The sequence below is a fragment of the Leptonychotes weddellii genome, chromosome 14 (genome assembly GCF_054177405.1).
Source record: "Leptonychotes weddellii isolate Sample4059 chromosome 14, ASM5417740v2, whole genome shotgun sequence".
Classification (NCBI taxonomy): Eukaryota; Metazoa; Chordata; class Mammalia; order Carnivora; family Phocidae; genus Leptonychotes; species Leptonychotes weddellii.
In genome coordinates, this window is record NC_138382.1 from 49,603,086 (window position 1) to 49,620,841 (window position 17,756).

Consider the following 17,756-nt stretch of genomic DNA (forward strand, 5'->3'; position numbering starts at 1 on the left):
GCAGGGTTAGGAGAGAAAGCCATACTACTTCCCTTTTTTCTTTCAACCTTAATAACCTAAGCGAAGAAAAAAGAACACATACTTAGTTAGAGGCATGAATGTGACAAATTTTTTATTTCAAAATCTCAAATTTTGACCAGCATAGCACCACTGACGTAGGTGCCCTGATAGAACTTTATGATGTGATCACCAGAAATGATTATGCCAGGCTATAATTAAGGCTAACCAATCAAAATTCAGGTACCCAAAACCAGTTCTAATTCAGGTAGAAGCTACGGATCACAGGAACCCTGAGACTAGTTTTGCAGGGAACCTCTGAATTATTTTTAAGTTCTATAGCATGTATGAGGACACCGGCCCCAAAGCTTGCTTCTCACATGTAGAAACCGACTAAGAGGTAGATGAGAGATTCCAGATTCCATCTAGCAGTGGAGAGGCAAGGCTCCGGGCGCTCTATCAGAGACAGGCCCTAAAGCAAAGTCCACTTAAGGCTGAGCTGAGGTGAGGCGCAGCCTCCCGGCCCCTCCCCCTCAAGATGGAAGGGAAGAGAGCTACCCCCGCTCTTCCCCGTGCTGCTGGCTCCTCTCCCCGGGCCCAGGCAGGGCCTCTCTTGTGCTCCGCCTTGACCCACCTGCCTCCCAAGGTTAATCTCCCCACAAGACACTGGTCCCCACATCAAGCAGAGGGGTAGATGAAGAGCCCCCTAACATCCAGTCAGAACACGACTCCAGCAACAGCCGCATGCACAACTGCATTTCACACGTGATCCCATATCCTCCAACGGTCTCTTTCCCACGTCTGCTGGAAAGGAGAGGAATCACAGAAGTTTCCTTTTTGGCTTTCCTCCCTGGGAATCAGTTCATAGGAGATGCTAAGCCTGACTATGAACAATGTGAGTTTATCCACAGACAGATGTGTAACTGCACACACTAGAGTAAGGGGAGAAAACACATGCTGATTGTTTTAGGCTACACGTACTTAGCTTTCTAAACAGTTCTAAATAAGAACCGAAGGACTTCTTTCGATTTACGCACAATGGTTTGGTGTCTCTGAAAGAGCCGTATAAAAAATGAACTCATGTTCATGCATGAATTAAACTGACTTCATGAGCTCTCCAAAGACCTGTCGCCCTGGATGCACACGAGCCCGGGCTCGGCCTTGCACAGGTGCCGCCGACAGCCCTGACGGCGCAGGTGGGGCTGGCGAAGCGAGGCGGGGGCCACGGAGGCCCTGGGCAGTGGCCCAACTGTGTCCTCCAGCAGTCTCCGGTGCTACTCGGTGACTTCCGTGCTCCGGGCTGCCCAACTCTCTTACAAAGCCTGGAAAATATTTACCGGGGAACACCGCTACTATGTTTGGATTTTAAACAATTTGAGACATTCAGTCTTGGGTTGGGGCAACAACGCTAAAAGCTCAGGGTCCAGACTTTAAAACTATAGTATATAAAAGTGATCAACCCACGGTGGAGACGTGTTAGCATCGTTTTTGGTTAGTCTGCAACAAAACAGTAATGCAGGCCTGGACAAGATGCCACGCGGGGCAGGAGTGCGGAGAAGCAAAGCAGAGAGCGGGCCTGTCACTGGTGAGATGTGTCAGGCTGGACGGGCCCCCAAAGCCTGGATGGAGCAAAGGGCGGATGCACCATGAAAGATCCCACAAAACAGGACTCCACATCATTTAACAAAGACAAACACTAGCTCTTTTCTGACTTCCAAACATGGAACTGTAACATATGTAATACAGGTTGGGTAAAATACTGCTAAAACAGCACGTACAGAAACAACACCTTACTTGCCACTCCCTACGGTACATACTCCATTTACAACTGTGTTTTTAAAACCAGGAAAAGTTGTTAAAACATCTATCCAGCAGTGATGTTTTCAAAAGTATGTACACCTAACAGTCCGGAGAATGCTCGCTCTGGACCCAGTGTCAGCACCATCAAAGTGCAGTGTCTGTGACTGCAGTTGAGACAAAAATTAAAAATACAGTACCTCGGACTAGCTCCTGATACACTTTAAAGCATTTGTGGCGGACAGGCATGTCCCCAAGGGCCTTCCTTTCAGACAGGCACAAGATCGCCACCGGCTACACGTAAGTATGGTGTGCAGCGCTGTACGGGTATATAATATTCCCTTCGGAGGATATAGGAAATGTACTTAAATGCTTCACAGAGTTTTACAAAAATTGCTAAAAAAATTTTTTTTGCACTTCGATTTTTAATTTTTAAATGTGCCACTTTTAACACCATCAATTACAAACTACTTTCTGACCGCAGTACTCAACCCTAAGGAAGAACTCGGTTTCAGGGAGCGCGTCCCTCTCTGAAGTGCGTCCCTCTCTGAAGTGCGCATCTCACTGCGAGATGCGGCCGCAGCCCAACGGCCCCGCGCGCGTGTACCCTCCAGCTGCTAGTCACCGGCATTTGCACCAGCCATCGGGGGGCCCGAGGCCTCCAGCCCAGTGGCCTCTACCACCAACCACGAGAGCCGTCCGCTTCAGGGCGACGACTGGCGCCGGCCTGCTGCCGAGCGGCCGGGTTAGAGCAAAGTGCTGGGGAGACTGCTGCCCTGCCAGCGCAGGCACGTGGTCTTTGAATGTTTATACAGGTGGCTGGACTGACTGAACCTCTTGCCGCACTTGAGGCAGGCGTAGGGTTTTTCACCTGTGTGAACTCGGATGTGCTTCTTGCAATCTGTCAAGGTCAGAAAAGTCTTGCAGCAGATTTTGCAGGCATACTTGCGAGCCCCCTCTACAACCAAGACGTTGTGCTCTGATAAGGCCTTCTTGCACTTGGACAGGACATCAGCAGATGCCCTGGTCAACTGCGGAGGGCCGGGCTGCGAAGGATGGCCGTTTTCAAATGAGGACGTGGCCGCATTCATCATTAGCTGGGAATTGGCAGAGTTTTCTGGGATCTGTGAGCTCCTGACAGAAGTTACAACTGGCATTTTGGGAGCTATGCGTCGGTAGTATGGAAAGTTACTGGCTCCTCCTCTCGGGGAACCCATCATGACCCTGGAGAAGGAGGAGTGGAGGCCCAAACCAGACCGGGAAAAGTCCATCCCAAACTGTTCTCCTCCTTGGTAGCCTGAGGTCTGCACGCATGGCAGGCCCATCACCTCTTGCATAGGCCTGACAAAATGGGAGTCTGCAGGCTCGCTGAACGGGTTCTCCACATGAGAGCCAGGGGCCGAGGAGGGCCCGCCCGCAGGCCCAGCCTCTGGACTCAACAAATAAGGGGCCTCCCCCTCCAGCCTACAGTCACTAGTAGTGTTTGGGATATTATCATCATTGTTCTGATTTGCACTAAAGTTACTCCCTCTGCCCTTGTTAAGAAAATTTGAAATGCTGAAAGTGGATTTATGTTCTAGGTTATTTGTGACTTCCAAAATATGGATGTCACCTACCCTGTCAGTGCTAGACTGGGGATCTGAAAAACTCCGATCACTGCTTTCAGGGCTGAGGTCTATCTTCTCGGCACTGACCACAACCCCTTCCACTTCCACGGATTCGCTGCCTTCTGCTTGGGAGGTCACATCGCTCACTTCATCCTGAGGCTCAGGAGAGCTCAGGGGCTCAGATTTAACCACCACTCTCATGTGTTCCTTCTCTCCAAGGCCAACCTCGGGATTTTCACACTGAAAACCACTTTTCTCGGCTGCAGCTTCCTGCTCAAAACTCGTCTCAACCTGAGTCGCACGGGAGGCCATAGACAACTGGGCCATGCTGCCAGCAGTATTATCTGACTGGCTGGGCACCTGGGCGTCTTCTTGAGCACCAAAAGACTGGTCGAACATGATGGCACTGTCTTCCTGGTTGTCGGCCATCCCGTCAGCCTTAGGGTTATCCACGATTTTCAGGGAATCAGGTGAGAAGAACTCCTCCCGAGAATGAACCCCTGACGGCCCATTCTCCGGTGTGACGTCAGCAATGGCAGACTCGTCCATGGTGGGCCGGAGGCGCTGTCTGGCCCGCTCCTCTGCAGACTGCTTGCGCTTATGAAGGCGTCTCATGGGGAAGGGTGTCCGCTGGTCCAGGTTACTGCGCATTGAGGAGCTCATGGGGGCTGGCTGCTCCTCGCCACTCTGGCTGGAATTGAGGGCTGAGCTCACGATGCTCAGCCCCAGCTGCTGCAGCATAAAGGAGCGCTGCATGCGGGCGCTCTGCTCCTGGACGCGCTCACTGGGGGGAGACATGGGCAGCGTCCTTGTTGTTAAGTAATGTTTACACGCCTTAACAACAGAGTTCAAATGCAGGTGAGAGGCTGCCAATAAGACATCCATAACATTGCTCTCCCCCAGCATGAGGGTGGAGGTGTACATCATGTCAATCAGTGCGGCAAAGGCCTCCGCTGTCACTACCTCGCTATCCAGCTGGATCATGTTCATGGTCTGATCTCCCTCTGCCACTGAGAACAGGGCTCGGAAATGCGTGCTGCATGCTGCCAGGACCGAGCGGTGGGCTTTAAAATGTCTGTTCCCCACGACAATGACACAATCACAGAGCTGCCCGTGAAGTCTCTGGTAGTTCAGCTGCTGGAAGATCTGTTCAAAGTGTCCAGGAAAATCCATGATCCTATAGAAAAAACAAAGAAAGAAAGTGTTAAGACTTAGAAAAGCTGGAGTCAAAATCAGAGCACAGAGGGTGCGATGAAAAGAGATATGGACAGCCAAGCTTGGACCTTTTAAAGCTGTTGATATTTCTCATGATGGGCACACAGACTAAAAACCTGTCAAATAAAGAACAAATGCGAATTCGGCTAACAATTCTAGAAGCATGTACACATGTGGCATCAGCTGCTGGCTCTTTACGGGCTCCCCTTCATAGGACCCACTTTTAACACTTAGGGACCCATGTTAGAAAAGACCAACGTGTAAGTGGTGGAATAGCTATCCCATAGAAGTGAATTAGAATTCTGCATTCCCTAAGGACAGTGAATAAGCTCCATGAAATTCTAGTCTTTTAGCAACCTTAAGAGTGAGAGGGGCAGATCAGTACAGAAAGTGGGTTGAGATAATTCACAAACAGGAAATCAGAGTGCTATTAGAAAAGGAGAAAGACAGCCAGAGAGCCAGTGATACCACATGATACACTAGGCAACAAAGTGATCTGGTCAATATAAGTACAACCCACACCTAATTTATATCTCATGTTCTTTATAAAAACTAGTCACTCGAAATAAGGCAATGTTTAAAGCAGATTATATTTTCCAAGATGGCTGGCATCATTAAGATCGCCCATCCTGCATGCTTTCTTACAATGTGACACTGATACCCCTCTCATCAAGGTGGAGTCCGTGTTCATTCCCCTTGAAGCCAGGCAAATCTATGACTACGGCAGAAATTACAGTTTTTCTTCCACTCCCACTGACTTGGGAGCTGGGTCATAAAAGGCAACAGAGCTTTTGCCTGCTCTTTCTGGCTTGCTCCTGGAACCCAGGCACCATGCCGTGAGGAAGCCTAGCTCAAGTCTAGCTGACAGTCAGCACTCACTCCCAGGCATGAGTATGCCTTCAAGGTGACTTCAGCCCCAGTCATGGTCTGACTTCAACCCCATGACAGACCCTGAGAGAATCATCTAGCTGAGCCCAGTCAACCCCTAGAACTATCAGAGGTAACAATAAAATGATTTTTGTTGTTTCAAGCCATTAAGTTTGCAAGTGACTTGTTACATAGCAACAAATAACTGGAACAATGTGAAACTTGTTAACATTTCCTCACAAATCAACATTCAAATATTATCTCCAAGGGACACTTTTTTGGGTGGGGGGGGTCCTGCCTACTAAGTCTTTGGGGGAAATCACTTTTCACCCATTCTTAGTGCTCGTGCTGCAGATCAGACTGCCCTAAACCTCTGAGTTCCAGGAGTGGACAAATAATCCAGGGAGATCTGGCCCCATGACTCCAGTGATTGTTTCAGAGATGGGTATGTGACCCACGCCATGCCAGTTAGAGTCTGCCCTGGGATTCTCTTCACCCAGCTTGCAAGTTATAAGGTAGATTAAGTCTAGCACTGATGGTGGCCGTTTCTGCCTGTCTGAGAAGGAAGCCAACACAAAAGAAAGCAGTACCCCCCCCCCCAAATGTGCTGATGACAGCAAGACCCTGGGATCCAGTCATGACTACAGGTGGCATCACCCTAGGATTTCCTATTTCATGAGCCAATGAATTCCGCTTTTATCTTAAACTGGTTTATGTTGGATCTGTCACACAGTCAAACGTAAGGTTTAAAACATAATTTCAGAAAAACCCAAATAACATGGCTATCCTAAAACCTTTGTGGATCTAGAAGAGGTATTTAAAAAAATTTCAGTTAGTTTAGGAGATATAAAATTTGTTACTCTCAGCTCTGATGGAAGAGAATCATGAATCAAGATCATGGTTATTCAAAACTACCAAGCAACTGTGGCAAACTTGGAGGTCCAATGTAAAAGCGATAAAAAGAGCTCATGCTGAAAAAGTAAGTGTTTTACCAAAAGCTGATGTCTAAAGCCTTCAAACCAAGGAAAAAAGCTTCAGGTCTCTTTAAAAGATTTCAAAATGTGACAATATGAATCTAAATAGTTGGAGGAGATACAGCAAGTAATCTACCAATTTGTAACTATCTGACTCATAGCAAGTGTATACTACAATATTTGTTATCTGCAGGACCAGATTTTTAGTAATTTCCAAACTAAATATAATTAAGAAAATACACTTATACCACTGCTCATTATATTAATATGAATAATCAAGAGCTGGCTGTTTTCTCAATAGATTTACTTTCCTAATAATGCTTTACTTAGACTAATAAAAAAGTTCATTTGTGTTCTAGGAGAACAAACCAATTAATAGCACATTTTAAACTATTTGACTTATATATTAACCTACCCACATGCTTTTCAATAACTGACTTCATAAGGAAAAGCACACCCATACTCAAATACCATCGACTGATTTGCTGCCTGTGTGCCGGGCAGGACCTGCAAAGTTGCCACCTGCAGGAAGTGTCTTAACAGTCTAAGGAATTCTTAACATTCAGTATCCTTAATCTAGTTAAGACCCTAGCAGAAAAAATAACCAAACAGAACTTTTTCTCCATTTTTAGAGATGATACAGACAAAAATAAGTGTAAGCAAACAAAACTAGGCAAGGTCCCAGAGAAGCAGTCTAGGATTCTGACAGAGCTCCGAGTCATGGAGTCCTAGAATGTTCGCCCATTGTTCTGATTTGACTAAGTGGAAGTAGGGAACGGCTAGGACTAGGTGGGCACACAGGTGCCCAGCGTCAACCCCAGATCTCGATCGTCAGTGTTTACTAATTTTATAATCTCTCTGTTTCTGCTCTGTCAGGGCTGGCTCAGAAACTGGACAGATCAGGTCTAGTAAAAAGGGACTCTATCAATGACTAAAAAGTGTGCATGACTGGGGAACTCAAGCGAGAGCCAGATCCCTTACCATCTCCCCCTACCCTCAACTCTCCCTGCTCTGCCACCTTGTTTTCCAGTTCAAAATTCCTACGGATTAGCTGACCTAGAACTTCATGATTCCGTTTGAATAAGAAAAGGTATTAGTGCCCTACTTATATTCCTAGTGCAAACTCAAAATGCTGTTTCTACTAAAACAGTTTTTGAGGGCAGGGACTGCATTTTCTTTCTCCCTCCCTAAGTGCCTGATACACAGCTCAGTAAATTATTTGTTGAATGAGCACTGACTGTATACAGATGAACTACAACAGCATATTACCCAACAGTTATTTTCCTGAAAGTCCCAACTATCTCTAAAATCAGCCAAAACCCAGAAAGTCTCAGAATATCCAAAATAAAGATCAAAGCCTACAGCTGAAAGATTTCCTCATAGGAAAGTCCCTCAAGCGCTCACATAATCTTTTGTTTTAAACAAACAAAATTCAAGTTTTTCTAGTTTCCTAACTGACTGAAGATGAGCAACAGCAATTCTAGAATGAGGGCAAGAGGCGGCTGCACGTTGACAGCTGCGTAAATAAATAAATAAATAAATAAAAGACAGCTGATCCACTAAGGGAGAAAAGAGGCCCAGCAACGTGGGAGCCATGTCCTGGAGGGCTATACAACCCAGAAGTTGCAACAGCCCATGAAGGCACTTGTGTATTTGGTATACAGATTCATTCATCCAATGTTTGGAAGTGCTTGCTTCATTCAAGGTTAAGTGCTATGGAACAGAGATTGATGTGGCATAGTCCTAACTGTCACGGGTGCTTAGCGGGAACACGACATATCAAATTATGACCAAATGGAGAGCACTAAGTGCCACCCAAGAGATGAAGTGTGCTCGGGGGCCCAGATAAGGCAAACGTTATTTCCAGCTTCTTGGTGGCCCTGACGACAGAGCTGGGTACAAGTTCACACTGGGATAAAATGAGACGTAAAATACATTCCACGCAGAGGTAAAAGTGGGGAGAGGTCTGAGGTGGGGAAGGCAGCGTATCTCTTCTGGCTGGAGAGCAGGTAAGGCTAGAAAGGCAGGTATTGGAGAGCAAATGCTCTTAACTGATAATGATCACCAGGCATTGTCAGAAAAGTTAACAAAGAGGCATATAATTGTCATCTAAAGACTATCATCACTTTTCACGTAACTTTTGTAAAAAAATATTTTAATTCCATTTTTTGTCAGAGAGAGAGAGCACAAGCAGGGGGAGCGGCAGGCAGAGCAGGCAGAGGGAGAAGCAGGCTCCCCGCGGAGCAAGGAGCCTGATGCGGGACTCGATCCCAGGACTGGGTCATGATCCCGGGCCGAAGGCAGACGCTTAACCGACTGAGCCACCCAGGCGTCCCTAATTCCATTTTTTAAAGCTTGAGCGCAGTATCAGTCAGGGTTCTCGGTTGCAGCAACAGAAACTGTTTCTAGCTAACCTAAGCACAGAAGCTGCTGCAAGAATTGATGGGAAGACTGGACACCTGAGCTTGACAATCTGGCCAGAATGCTTGCTGTCTGTGTGCTGGACACAGCCACTTCTACAAGAATGCTGTTCCCTTCATTATTGTTAGTTTCAATTCTTGAATACATGTCTTTTTTATTATTTTATTTTATTTTTTTAAAGATTTTATTTATTTGACAGAGAGAGACACAGCGAGAGGGAACACAAGCAGGGGGAGTGGGAGAGGGAGAAGCAGGCTCCCCACTGAGCAGGGAGCCCGATGCGGGGCTCAATCCCGGGACCCTGGGACCATGACCTGAGCCGAAGGCAGACGCTTAATGACTGAGCCACCCAGGTGCCCCTACATGTCTTTTTTAATATTATGTGAGATGAAATGGAAAGTACACTTGAAGTAATTGTGCTGCATACTAAAATGCAATGTAAGGAAAAATTCTTGTGCAATTTTTGAGTTGTAAGCTGAACTAATTGCTTTATCATGGAACACCATTATAACTTGGAAGAACAATGACAAACTATGGTTATTCAGACTTGAGTATTTGCCAGACATCTTTTGAAGATGAATGAAATGAGCTTGTCATTTCAAGGAAAACAACTTATAGTATTTGTTGCCTATGATAAAATTTGAGCTTTCAGGTAAAAATTGGAATTTTGGGAAATTTGTACATGTCACTGTGAGTTTCACAGCTTCCCAGTGCTCAAACCCAATGAGATGATTGGTGATATTAATGGAATGTGATTTTTTTTTATTATAAATGCATTAACATTTGGAAGGTCTGCATAACCCAGTGAATCAGTATGTTCCAAATGACCAATGTTATAAAGTGTGATGTTAAAAAATAAGTTATGGATAAAAAAATTCATTCAAAGTGCAAGATACATACTAATGTATTTCAATGTAACAGACTATGAAAAGTTTGTTGACATGGTTTCAGATTACACATTGCAACTAACCAACCACTTAAGAAAATACCATTTGCTGAGCTCTGTTACAGTATCAGAAAAGAATATCCAAAGTTATTTGAAAAAGCTACTAAAATACTCTTCCCTTTTCCAAGTACATATTTGTGTGATGGTGGATTTTTCTTGGTATACTTTAATCAAGGTTATAGCACAACAAATTGAATACAAAAGCAGGTATGAGAATCCACCTGTCTTCTATTAAACTAGACACTGAAGAGAATTTCAAAGATATGTAAATCAGTACCACTCTGAGCATCCTGGTGCCCAGATCTTGGTTTCAAATACCATTTTCTAACAAAAGGAACTAGTGCTCTTTGGAGAAATGGCTGATTCTAGGACTGGGGCTGAAAATATACAAGATAAGCCTGCAGTATCTTACAGTGTCAGGAAGTAAGGAAATGCTTCAAACAAACAAACAAACATACATGAAAATGGGAATATGTGAAAGGGACATGGGACCCAACAGGAGAAAGAGCTCCCAAAGGCCAAAACTGGAAAAATCTGAGCAAAAGATAAATAAAATACCATTGGGGGGCACCTGGGTGGCTCAGTCGTTAAGCGTCTGCCTTCGGCTCAGGTCATGATCCCAGCGTCCTGGGATCGAGCCCCGCATCTGGTTCCCTGCTCCGCAGGAAGCCTGCTTCTCCCTCTCCCACTCCCCCTGCTTATGTTCCCTCTCTCGCTGTCAAATAAATAAATAAATAAAATCTTAAAAAAAAAAATACTATTGGATTATACCCCAAGTATATAAAATAAATATCCACAGATCCGTACTGATATAGATTGCTTACATAAATAAATGGGAGAGAAGAGTCAAATCTCCTGTGCAGAAAAATTCCAAGTAAATTATGTAGATACTCTACCCTCAAAGAGATGGAACATAACTCTCCTCACTCCTTGATGTGAGCTGTGCATAGTGACTTCCTTCCAGGGTACAAGTACAATATGCCTGTTACATTACAAAAAATCAGTACTCCAACACAATTCCTAATCTGTTGGAGCTGTCAGAAAGCTAAATCAAAGCTTTTAGCAAATATATGTATAACTAATCAGATGAAAGGCACCCCCCAAAACTGAACCTTGAGATGAAAAGCCACTATTCAGTGATGAAAATGATGAAAACAACTGTAAGAGCAGCAGTTCACTCAGAAACAGCTGGTCTTTAGCATATGAGAAGTTCACTTCATACTCAGACAAAAGGTGCAGTGTAGTGTTACATTCCAGCCCACCGGCTACACTAACAAAATTTGGCTCCTACTATTCAATGTCCGTATCTGAGAAGTGTTAAGTACAGTAAAAGAGAAATATATGTTTAAAACTGACACAGGAGAAAAGTATTTGTTCATAAAAAATTTACATTTAAAAAATATAAGTTGAAAGCTAACACAGACTCAATATCTTAAATTTTTCTTTTCCCTTTCCAAGGAGAAATTGAGGCAGATTCAAGATTCTGTGTTGGCACTACAGCAAGCTTTTGTCTCACTGTACGTAAGATATTTTTAAGTCTTACTCCCACCGAAGAATTCCAATTCAATATAATTCATGTTAAGTACTTTATTTTTTTAAATATTTTTAATTTTATTATTTTTTAGGGGAGGGAAGGGGTGAGGGAGAGGGAGAGAGAGAATCTTAAGCAGACTCCACGCTCAGCACAGAGCCCCACCCAGGGCTCAATCTCACCACCTGGAGATCACGACCTGAGCCAACATCAAGAGCTGGACACTTGGGGCGCCTGGGTGGCTCAGTCGTTTAGCGTCTGCCTTCGGCTCAGGTCATGATCCCAGGGTCCTGGGGTCGAGCCCCGCATCGGGCTCCCTGCTCAGCGGGAAGCCTGCTTCTCCCTCTCCCACTCCCCCTGCTTGTGTTCCCTCTCTTGCTATGTCTCTCTCTGTCAAATAAATAAATATAATCTTTAAAAAAAAAAAAAAGAGCTGGACACTTAACTGAGCCACCCAGGTGCTCCAATGCTAAGTACTTTAAATATTAAAACATCTGCATGCATTTTGAATCAAAGCAATTTTTAAAAATGACTTCAACTTCTTGTGACAGTCTTTCAACAAAGTCTCTTTCGAGAGCACTGACCTCTAAATTTAGGAAAACATCCTACTCTAAGGCGCTTTTCTTCCAAATCTTATCACATTCAGAATTTTGCTAGAGATACCTCAGTTAACCAGAATACAGCGTGCCAGGATCCCCAGCTAACTACGTTTTGACACAATTTTTAGAACAAAAAACAAGTTGACTTCAGAACTCTAAATGGTTCACTTACTCAGCAAAACACAAGGGCCCAGAACAGGTCCCCAACCAGTTAGTCTTACCTGGCAGGTCACCAAGCTGGCTGTGGTGGCCAGGCCAATCCTCCCAAGTTTGCTGGAATTTCCAGCGGGGGTTAAAGCAATAGTAGCAGCAGGCCTTCCCTTCGTTTAGGAGCCGTTCTCTAATAAAACTCCTTCTTCTCTCCGCACCTGGTCTCTTCCCTCCACCTCTGCTCTTTTAGCTTGCTGCCAACCACCCTCATCTCAGAAATCGCCAAGACTTTAGCAAATGAAAAGCATGTTCTCCAGAAGATAACTAGGTGGCCAGCACACCTTTTTAACTATCTAAGGCACAAGTGTCCGTACAAGGATAGCAAATCATCGACTAAGGCACAGCATTCTCTTCAACCTCTAAAAATCCCAATATCTGCTACTCAACTACAACTGAAAAGTATATGAATGTATTTTGCGAAAAGTTCTGTTTCAAATCTTGAAGGCGAAGGGTTACTTCTATTCATTCAAATTACGAGAACCGGAGCATATCAGTAATCAAGACTTTACTGTTCTTTTCCGTAAAAATTTTCCTCCGAATAAACATTTAGGATTTGTCTCCTATAAAGAACTTCGCTTCTTACAGCACCCTCCACCAGGACAGAATGCAGACTGACTCTGTAACAACCTTTTCTTTCTTTTTTTTTTTGTAAGGGAAAAAACTGACCTTCCACTCCCCCTTAATTCACTGCCTGATGTTAACATTTATGTACAAATCTGTCCTCCAAACAAGGGTAAGAGGGGGAACGGCTGTTCTTACCACTGCAACTCCCACAGCTCCTAGCACGAAGCCTGGAAAAAGTGGACATTTAATAAATGCCCAGAAACAGTCCTCAGATAACAAGCTGGGGCATTCCAAAAGACTGGCTCCACCCCTCCAGGGTCAACCGCCGGTCCCCGATTCCAGACCGCCTCGGCCTTGCTCGGCTGAAAGGAAACCCCGACGCTCAGAGCCAGGAAGAGGGCAACGAAGCCAGCCGACCCCAACCCGTAGGGCGGCAGATCCTCTGTTAACCCGCCAGCCTGTAGGTCCTGGGCCTTTCCCACGCCATCCCAGGAACCAACGTCGCCCGCCCGCGGACCCGTGGGGGCAAGAGCCCCCGCCCCACCCAGCAGACATTCTGGCGTCGGAACCTGGGGGACGCCTGCGCAGAAGAACCCGCCTGGCCCCTCGGCTCCGAAGGGTAACAATACCCCTTCAGAAAGACCAGCAGGGTAGGCGGGGGTCACCGGTACGCGTCTGCGCGCGCCCCGACGCCTAGGCGCGAGCCGGCTCGCGCCGCCGGCCCAGCTCTCCGGGAGCTCAACGGTCTCCACGTGAGCGCGCCCGCGCGCTCCACCACCGCCGGGGCTGACAGGGTCGCCTCACCTGAGCCGGGCTCCGCCCCCCTGCTCGCTGGAGGAGGCGGTGACCCCTCTCCGATGCGGCCTGACAGTGTCGGAGGAGGCGGGAACGTCCAGGCCGGCGTCTCCGCGATGGGATTTCCTCCCCCTTCCGCCCACCCCGCCTCTCGTCCCCCAGCTTCTTCGGCCCGTTCGCCGCCGCACTCTGAGAACACCGCGGCGGCGGCCGACAGTAAACGGAAGTGACGCCCGCGAGAGAGCTTACTCCGCTCCATTCCTCCTCCCTCCGGCCGAGCTGCAACCAATGAGAAGGGGAGGGGGCGGGGCCGGGGCAGAAGGGCAGCCAGCCGGCGCGCGGAATTCGGAGGAATTTACTCTGGCCCGGAACGCCGACCAATCGACGGCCCCAGGACCTCGCTGTGTTTACTACAGACCGAATCCGTGAGCGCTGTGACCAATCACCATTTGCCTTACAACACGTAAAACTTATCAAACGCCTTTTAAGGCGGGATTTATCACTAAGCGGCTCTAGGTTTGGACTGTAGAAAAGACACTGTGTGCTGCAGCCAATCAATAGCCGTTATGGTTGAGGTAAGCGGGTTTTCCGCTTAATTGTGCCAATCGCAGTCGCGGCTGCCTGAGGTCTGCGCGAGCGGCCAGGCCAATCCGCCGGGGAGTGAGTCCCACCATTGGCTGGACCTGAAGGATTTCCCCACCCTCGCGGCATCCGGCCGTTTCGTGACCGCCTGCTCGCTCTCTGAAGCCGGTGCCCTTTGCGGAGCCCACAGCCGCGGCGGGCTGGAGGCTGAGTTCCTCCCATCTCGTAGACTTTGGGAAAAAAAATAAAATTCCGAGACGCTGTGTAGTTGAATTGGGCCAAAATCCAGGCTAAAATCGCCGAACCAAAAATACGGTCTGTCTGACAGCACTTGGGTGCGATGCCGCCGCAAGTCCAGTCCCGGCGGCGGCGTCTCCCAGCGCGGGTACCCGAGGAGTCCGGCGGGCATCCCGGCCCCGACCCGCCTTTCTCTCCGCATTCCGTGCTGCAGGTCGGATCCGCCTGCCGGCTCCAGAACCGACGTGGAAGGCTCGCGGACGCTGTCAGAATAGAGCAGGCTCCGGGGCGGCTCCCGAGCTCCGAGGTGCACGCTCGGATGCAGAGCCCGAGCAGCCTCCCGGGGACGCCGGGCCCTGGGCGGGGAGGAAGCCCTCCTTCCTCCGGTGAAGAGGAGAGAAGCAATCCCGTGAGGGGCCTTCCGGCGGGAGCTGTCCGGGAGCTGTGCGTGGCTCGGGAGATTTGCAAAGGCAGGCTGGCGATCGCCGCGGGTTCTTTTCGGGGTGGGGTGGGTCGGGGGTAGGGGGAGACTTTTAAAAATGGAACACCCCCCTTCTTCAGAACTTTATACCTAAATACCATTATAGCCGATCCATTCATTCAGACGTTACAGGTTGGAAAAGTTGCCCTTTGGATTTATTTAAGGCCTCAATGAAGTCTGAAGGTAAATTCTGTTCATTAAGATTGCCTGACATTTTAGAGCCCTTACACGTTTTTACGGCAGATTGGGCAGTAAAATTATAAAAATGGATTCTGACAATAACCTAGGCAATGTGAGAGGTCTTTTCATATACATGATCCTTACAAAAATGCTGTGAGCTAGATATCTCTGATTTACAAACTGGAAAAAATTAAAAAGATCTATGTATTTATTACTTAGGAAAGTGTGAAAAGGCCCCTCCTGTGTTGTTGGTGGGAGTATCACTGATGCTTTCCTTGAAGATAACTTGGTCGTATCTCTCAAAATTTAAAATGTGCGTTCATTCCCTTTTAACTAGCAATTCCTTCTAGAAATGTATTCTGAAATACACAAATGTGGAAGTATATACAAGAGGCTTTTGATCACAGCTGTTAGTAGGAGAAAAAAGGTAACAGTCTGAATGTGCGTCTACAGAGGATTACAAAAAAATTGATATGTACATATTATTGCTCCTTCATCTCTAATGATCTAAATACATATAAAACAAAACAAAAACCTGCATGTGGAGGTACACATAAAAGTTTGTAAAGATATGGCTAAGTATCAAAGGATACAATCAAACTCTTCACAGTAGTTACCTCAGTGAAGGGGGAGGTGATAAGGAAATGTTTAAGAATTTAATTTTTAGTCCTTATATACTTCTGTATTAATTTAATTTTTTAAAGATTTATTTATTGGGGCACCTGGGTGGCTCAGTCATTACGCGTCTGCCTTCAGCTCAGGTCGTGATCCCAGGGTCCTGGGATCGAGCCCCACGTCCGGCTCCCTGCTCAGCAGGAAGCCTGCTTCTCCCTCTCCCACTCCCCCTGCTTGTGTTCCCTCTCTCGCTGTGTCTCCCTGTCTCTCTGTCAAAATAAATAAATAAAATCTTTAAAAAAAAAGATTTATTTATTTATTTTGACAGAGAGAGAATGAGAGAGCCTAAGGAGGGGGAGTGGCAGAGGGAGAGGGACAAGCAGGCTCCCTGCTGAGCAGGGAGCAGGACTCCATCCCAGGACCCTGGGATCATGACGTGAGTCAAAGGCAGACGCTTAACTGACTGAGCCACCCAGGCGCCCTGATTTATTTACGTATTTATTTTTTAGATTTTTATTTATTTATTTGACAGAGAGAGACAAAGCAAGAGAGGGAACACAAGTAGGAGAAGTGGGAGAGGGAGAAGCAGACTTCCGGCTGAGCAGGGAGCCTGATAAGGGGCTCGATGTGGGGCTCGATCCCAGGACCCTAGGATCATGACCTGAGCCGAAGGCAGACGCTTAACAACTGAGCCACCCAAACGCCCCATAATTTTTTTTTTTAAGTAGGGTCCATACTGGGCTTGAACTCACAACCCTGAGATAAAGACCTGAGCTGAAATCAAGAGTCAGATGCTTAACTGAGCCACCCAGGCGCCCCTGTATTAATTTAAGTTTTATAATAATCTTTATTATTTTAATAGTATTTATGAAAACCAGGAATTTTAGGTTGTTCTGGTTTTTAAATCATTGACAATATTCTTCCTAAATTAAGATATAAATTTTTCAATGAAAATACCAGATTCTGGGGCGCCTGGGTGGCTCAGTCGTTGAACGGCTGCCTTCGGCTCGGGTCATGGTCCCAGGGTCCTGGGATCGAGCCCCGCATCGGGCTCCCTGCTCGGCGGGAAGCCTGCTTCTCCCTCTCCCACTCCCCCTGCTTGTGTTCCCTCTCTCGCTGTGTCTCTCTCTGTCAAATAAATAAAATCTTTAAAAAAAAAAAAGAAAATACCAGATTCTTTTTGAAACTAGACACTTGATTCTAAGACTCGTAAGGGAAGATAATATTGCAAGATGAGTCACGAAAATTCTGGAAAAAATTTACAAGGCAGCTATAGCCCTAATAGTTACAAATGTATTTCATAATGCTTTATTGTGTAAGAAAAAAAAACTTGGGGAGAGGATTCCAGGAAGATGGCAGAGAAGGAAGCACCAAGAATCTGTCTCCTCACCCACATAATAATTGCACTGGCAGAATCTGTCTGATGTAACTGTCTTGGAACTCTGGAGTCTATTGACGGCAACCTCTAGGGGAGGGCTTGGATGATAAATCGCAGTAAATTTTGGTCAGTTTTAGCTGTTAGCACAGTAGAAGCTACCCATCCTTCACCCCTCAGCCACGTGGCGGGCAGCTATGCACTGGTTCCTGGAACCCCTTGCATCAGCTTGTGGGCGCCAAGATGGGCAAAAAAGGACTCTGTCCTCCAAATATTTGGGATTGCTGATTGCTGCTTTTGATACAGAGGTGCAGATGAAGAGACAGGCGCCTGTTGTTGCACCATAACCCTCCTCCCCCATTGTTGCAAGCCTTATCCCCTCCAGCTAGAGCAATTTCCAGGGGATTTGAAGCAAAAACTGACAGAATTGGAGGGAGAAACAGTTCCACAGTAATAGCTGGAGATTACAGCATCCCATTCTCAATAATGGATAGGATGACCAGACAGAAGTTAAGGAAATAGAAGAATTAACACAATTAACCAACCACATCTAATAGCCATGTCCAGAACACTACCCAACAAAAACAGCACACACATTCTTCTCAAGTGCACCTGGGACATCTCCCAGGATAGAACATATGTTAGGCTACAAGTTAAGTCTCAGTAGATTTTCTTCTTCTTCTTTTTTTTTTTTTAAGATTTTATTTATTTATCTGAGATAGAGCAAGAGCGACAGAGAGAGAGAGAGCATAAGCGGGGGCGG

At 46.5% G+C, this 17,756-nt stretch overlaps 1 protein-coding gene and 1 long non-coding RNA gene across 3 annotated transcripts; one reads left to right on the forward strand and one right to left on the reverse strand.

The window, feature by feature from the left end:
* Positions 1–86: 86 nt before the first annotated feature.
* ZBTB5 (zinc finger and BTB domain containing 5) lies at positions 87–13,749 on the reverse strand. Of its 2 annotated transcripts, none has more exons than XM_006751407.3 (2): positions 13,533–13,749; positions 87–4,578 (listed from the first exon to the last, which is right to left on the reverse strand). In XM_006751407.3, the coding sequence occupies exon 2, from the start codon at positions 4,572–4,574 to the stop codon at positions 2,541–2,543; it is 2,034 nt and encodes a 677-aa protein (XP_006751470.1). In that variant the 5' UTR covers positions 4,575–4,578; positions 13,533–13,749; the 3' UTR covers positions 87–2,540. The 2 variants fall into 2 exon arrangements, with proteins under 2 accessions (XP_006751470.1, XP_030878535.1); XM_031022675.2 differs by lacking the exon at positions 13,533–13,749 and adding an exon at positions 12,924–13,342.
* On the forward strand, positions 11,282–14,378 carry LOC145717065 (uncharacterized). The gene is made up of 2 exons (XR_014140057.1): positions 11,282–11,341; positions 12,355–14,378. It is a non-coding gene; the product is annotated as an uncharacterized LOC145717065 (long non-coding RNA).
* The last annotated feature ends 3,378 nt before the right edge of the window (positions 14,379–17,756 follow it).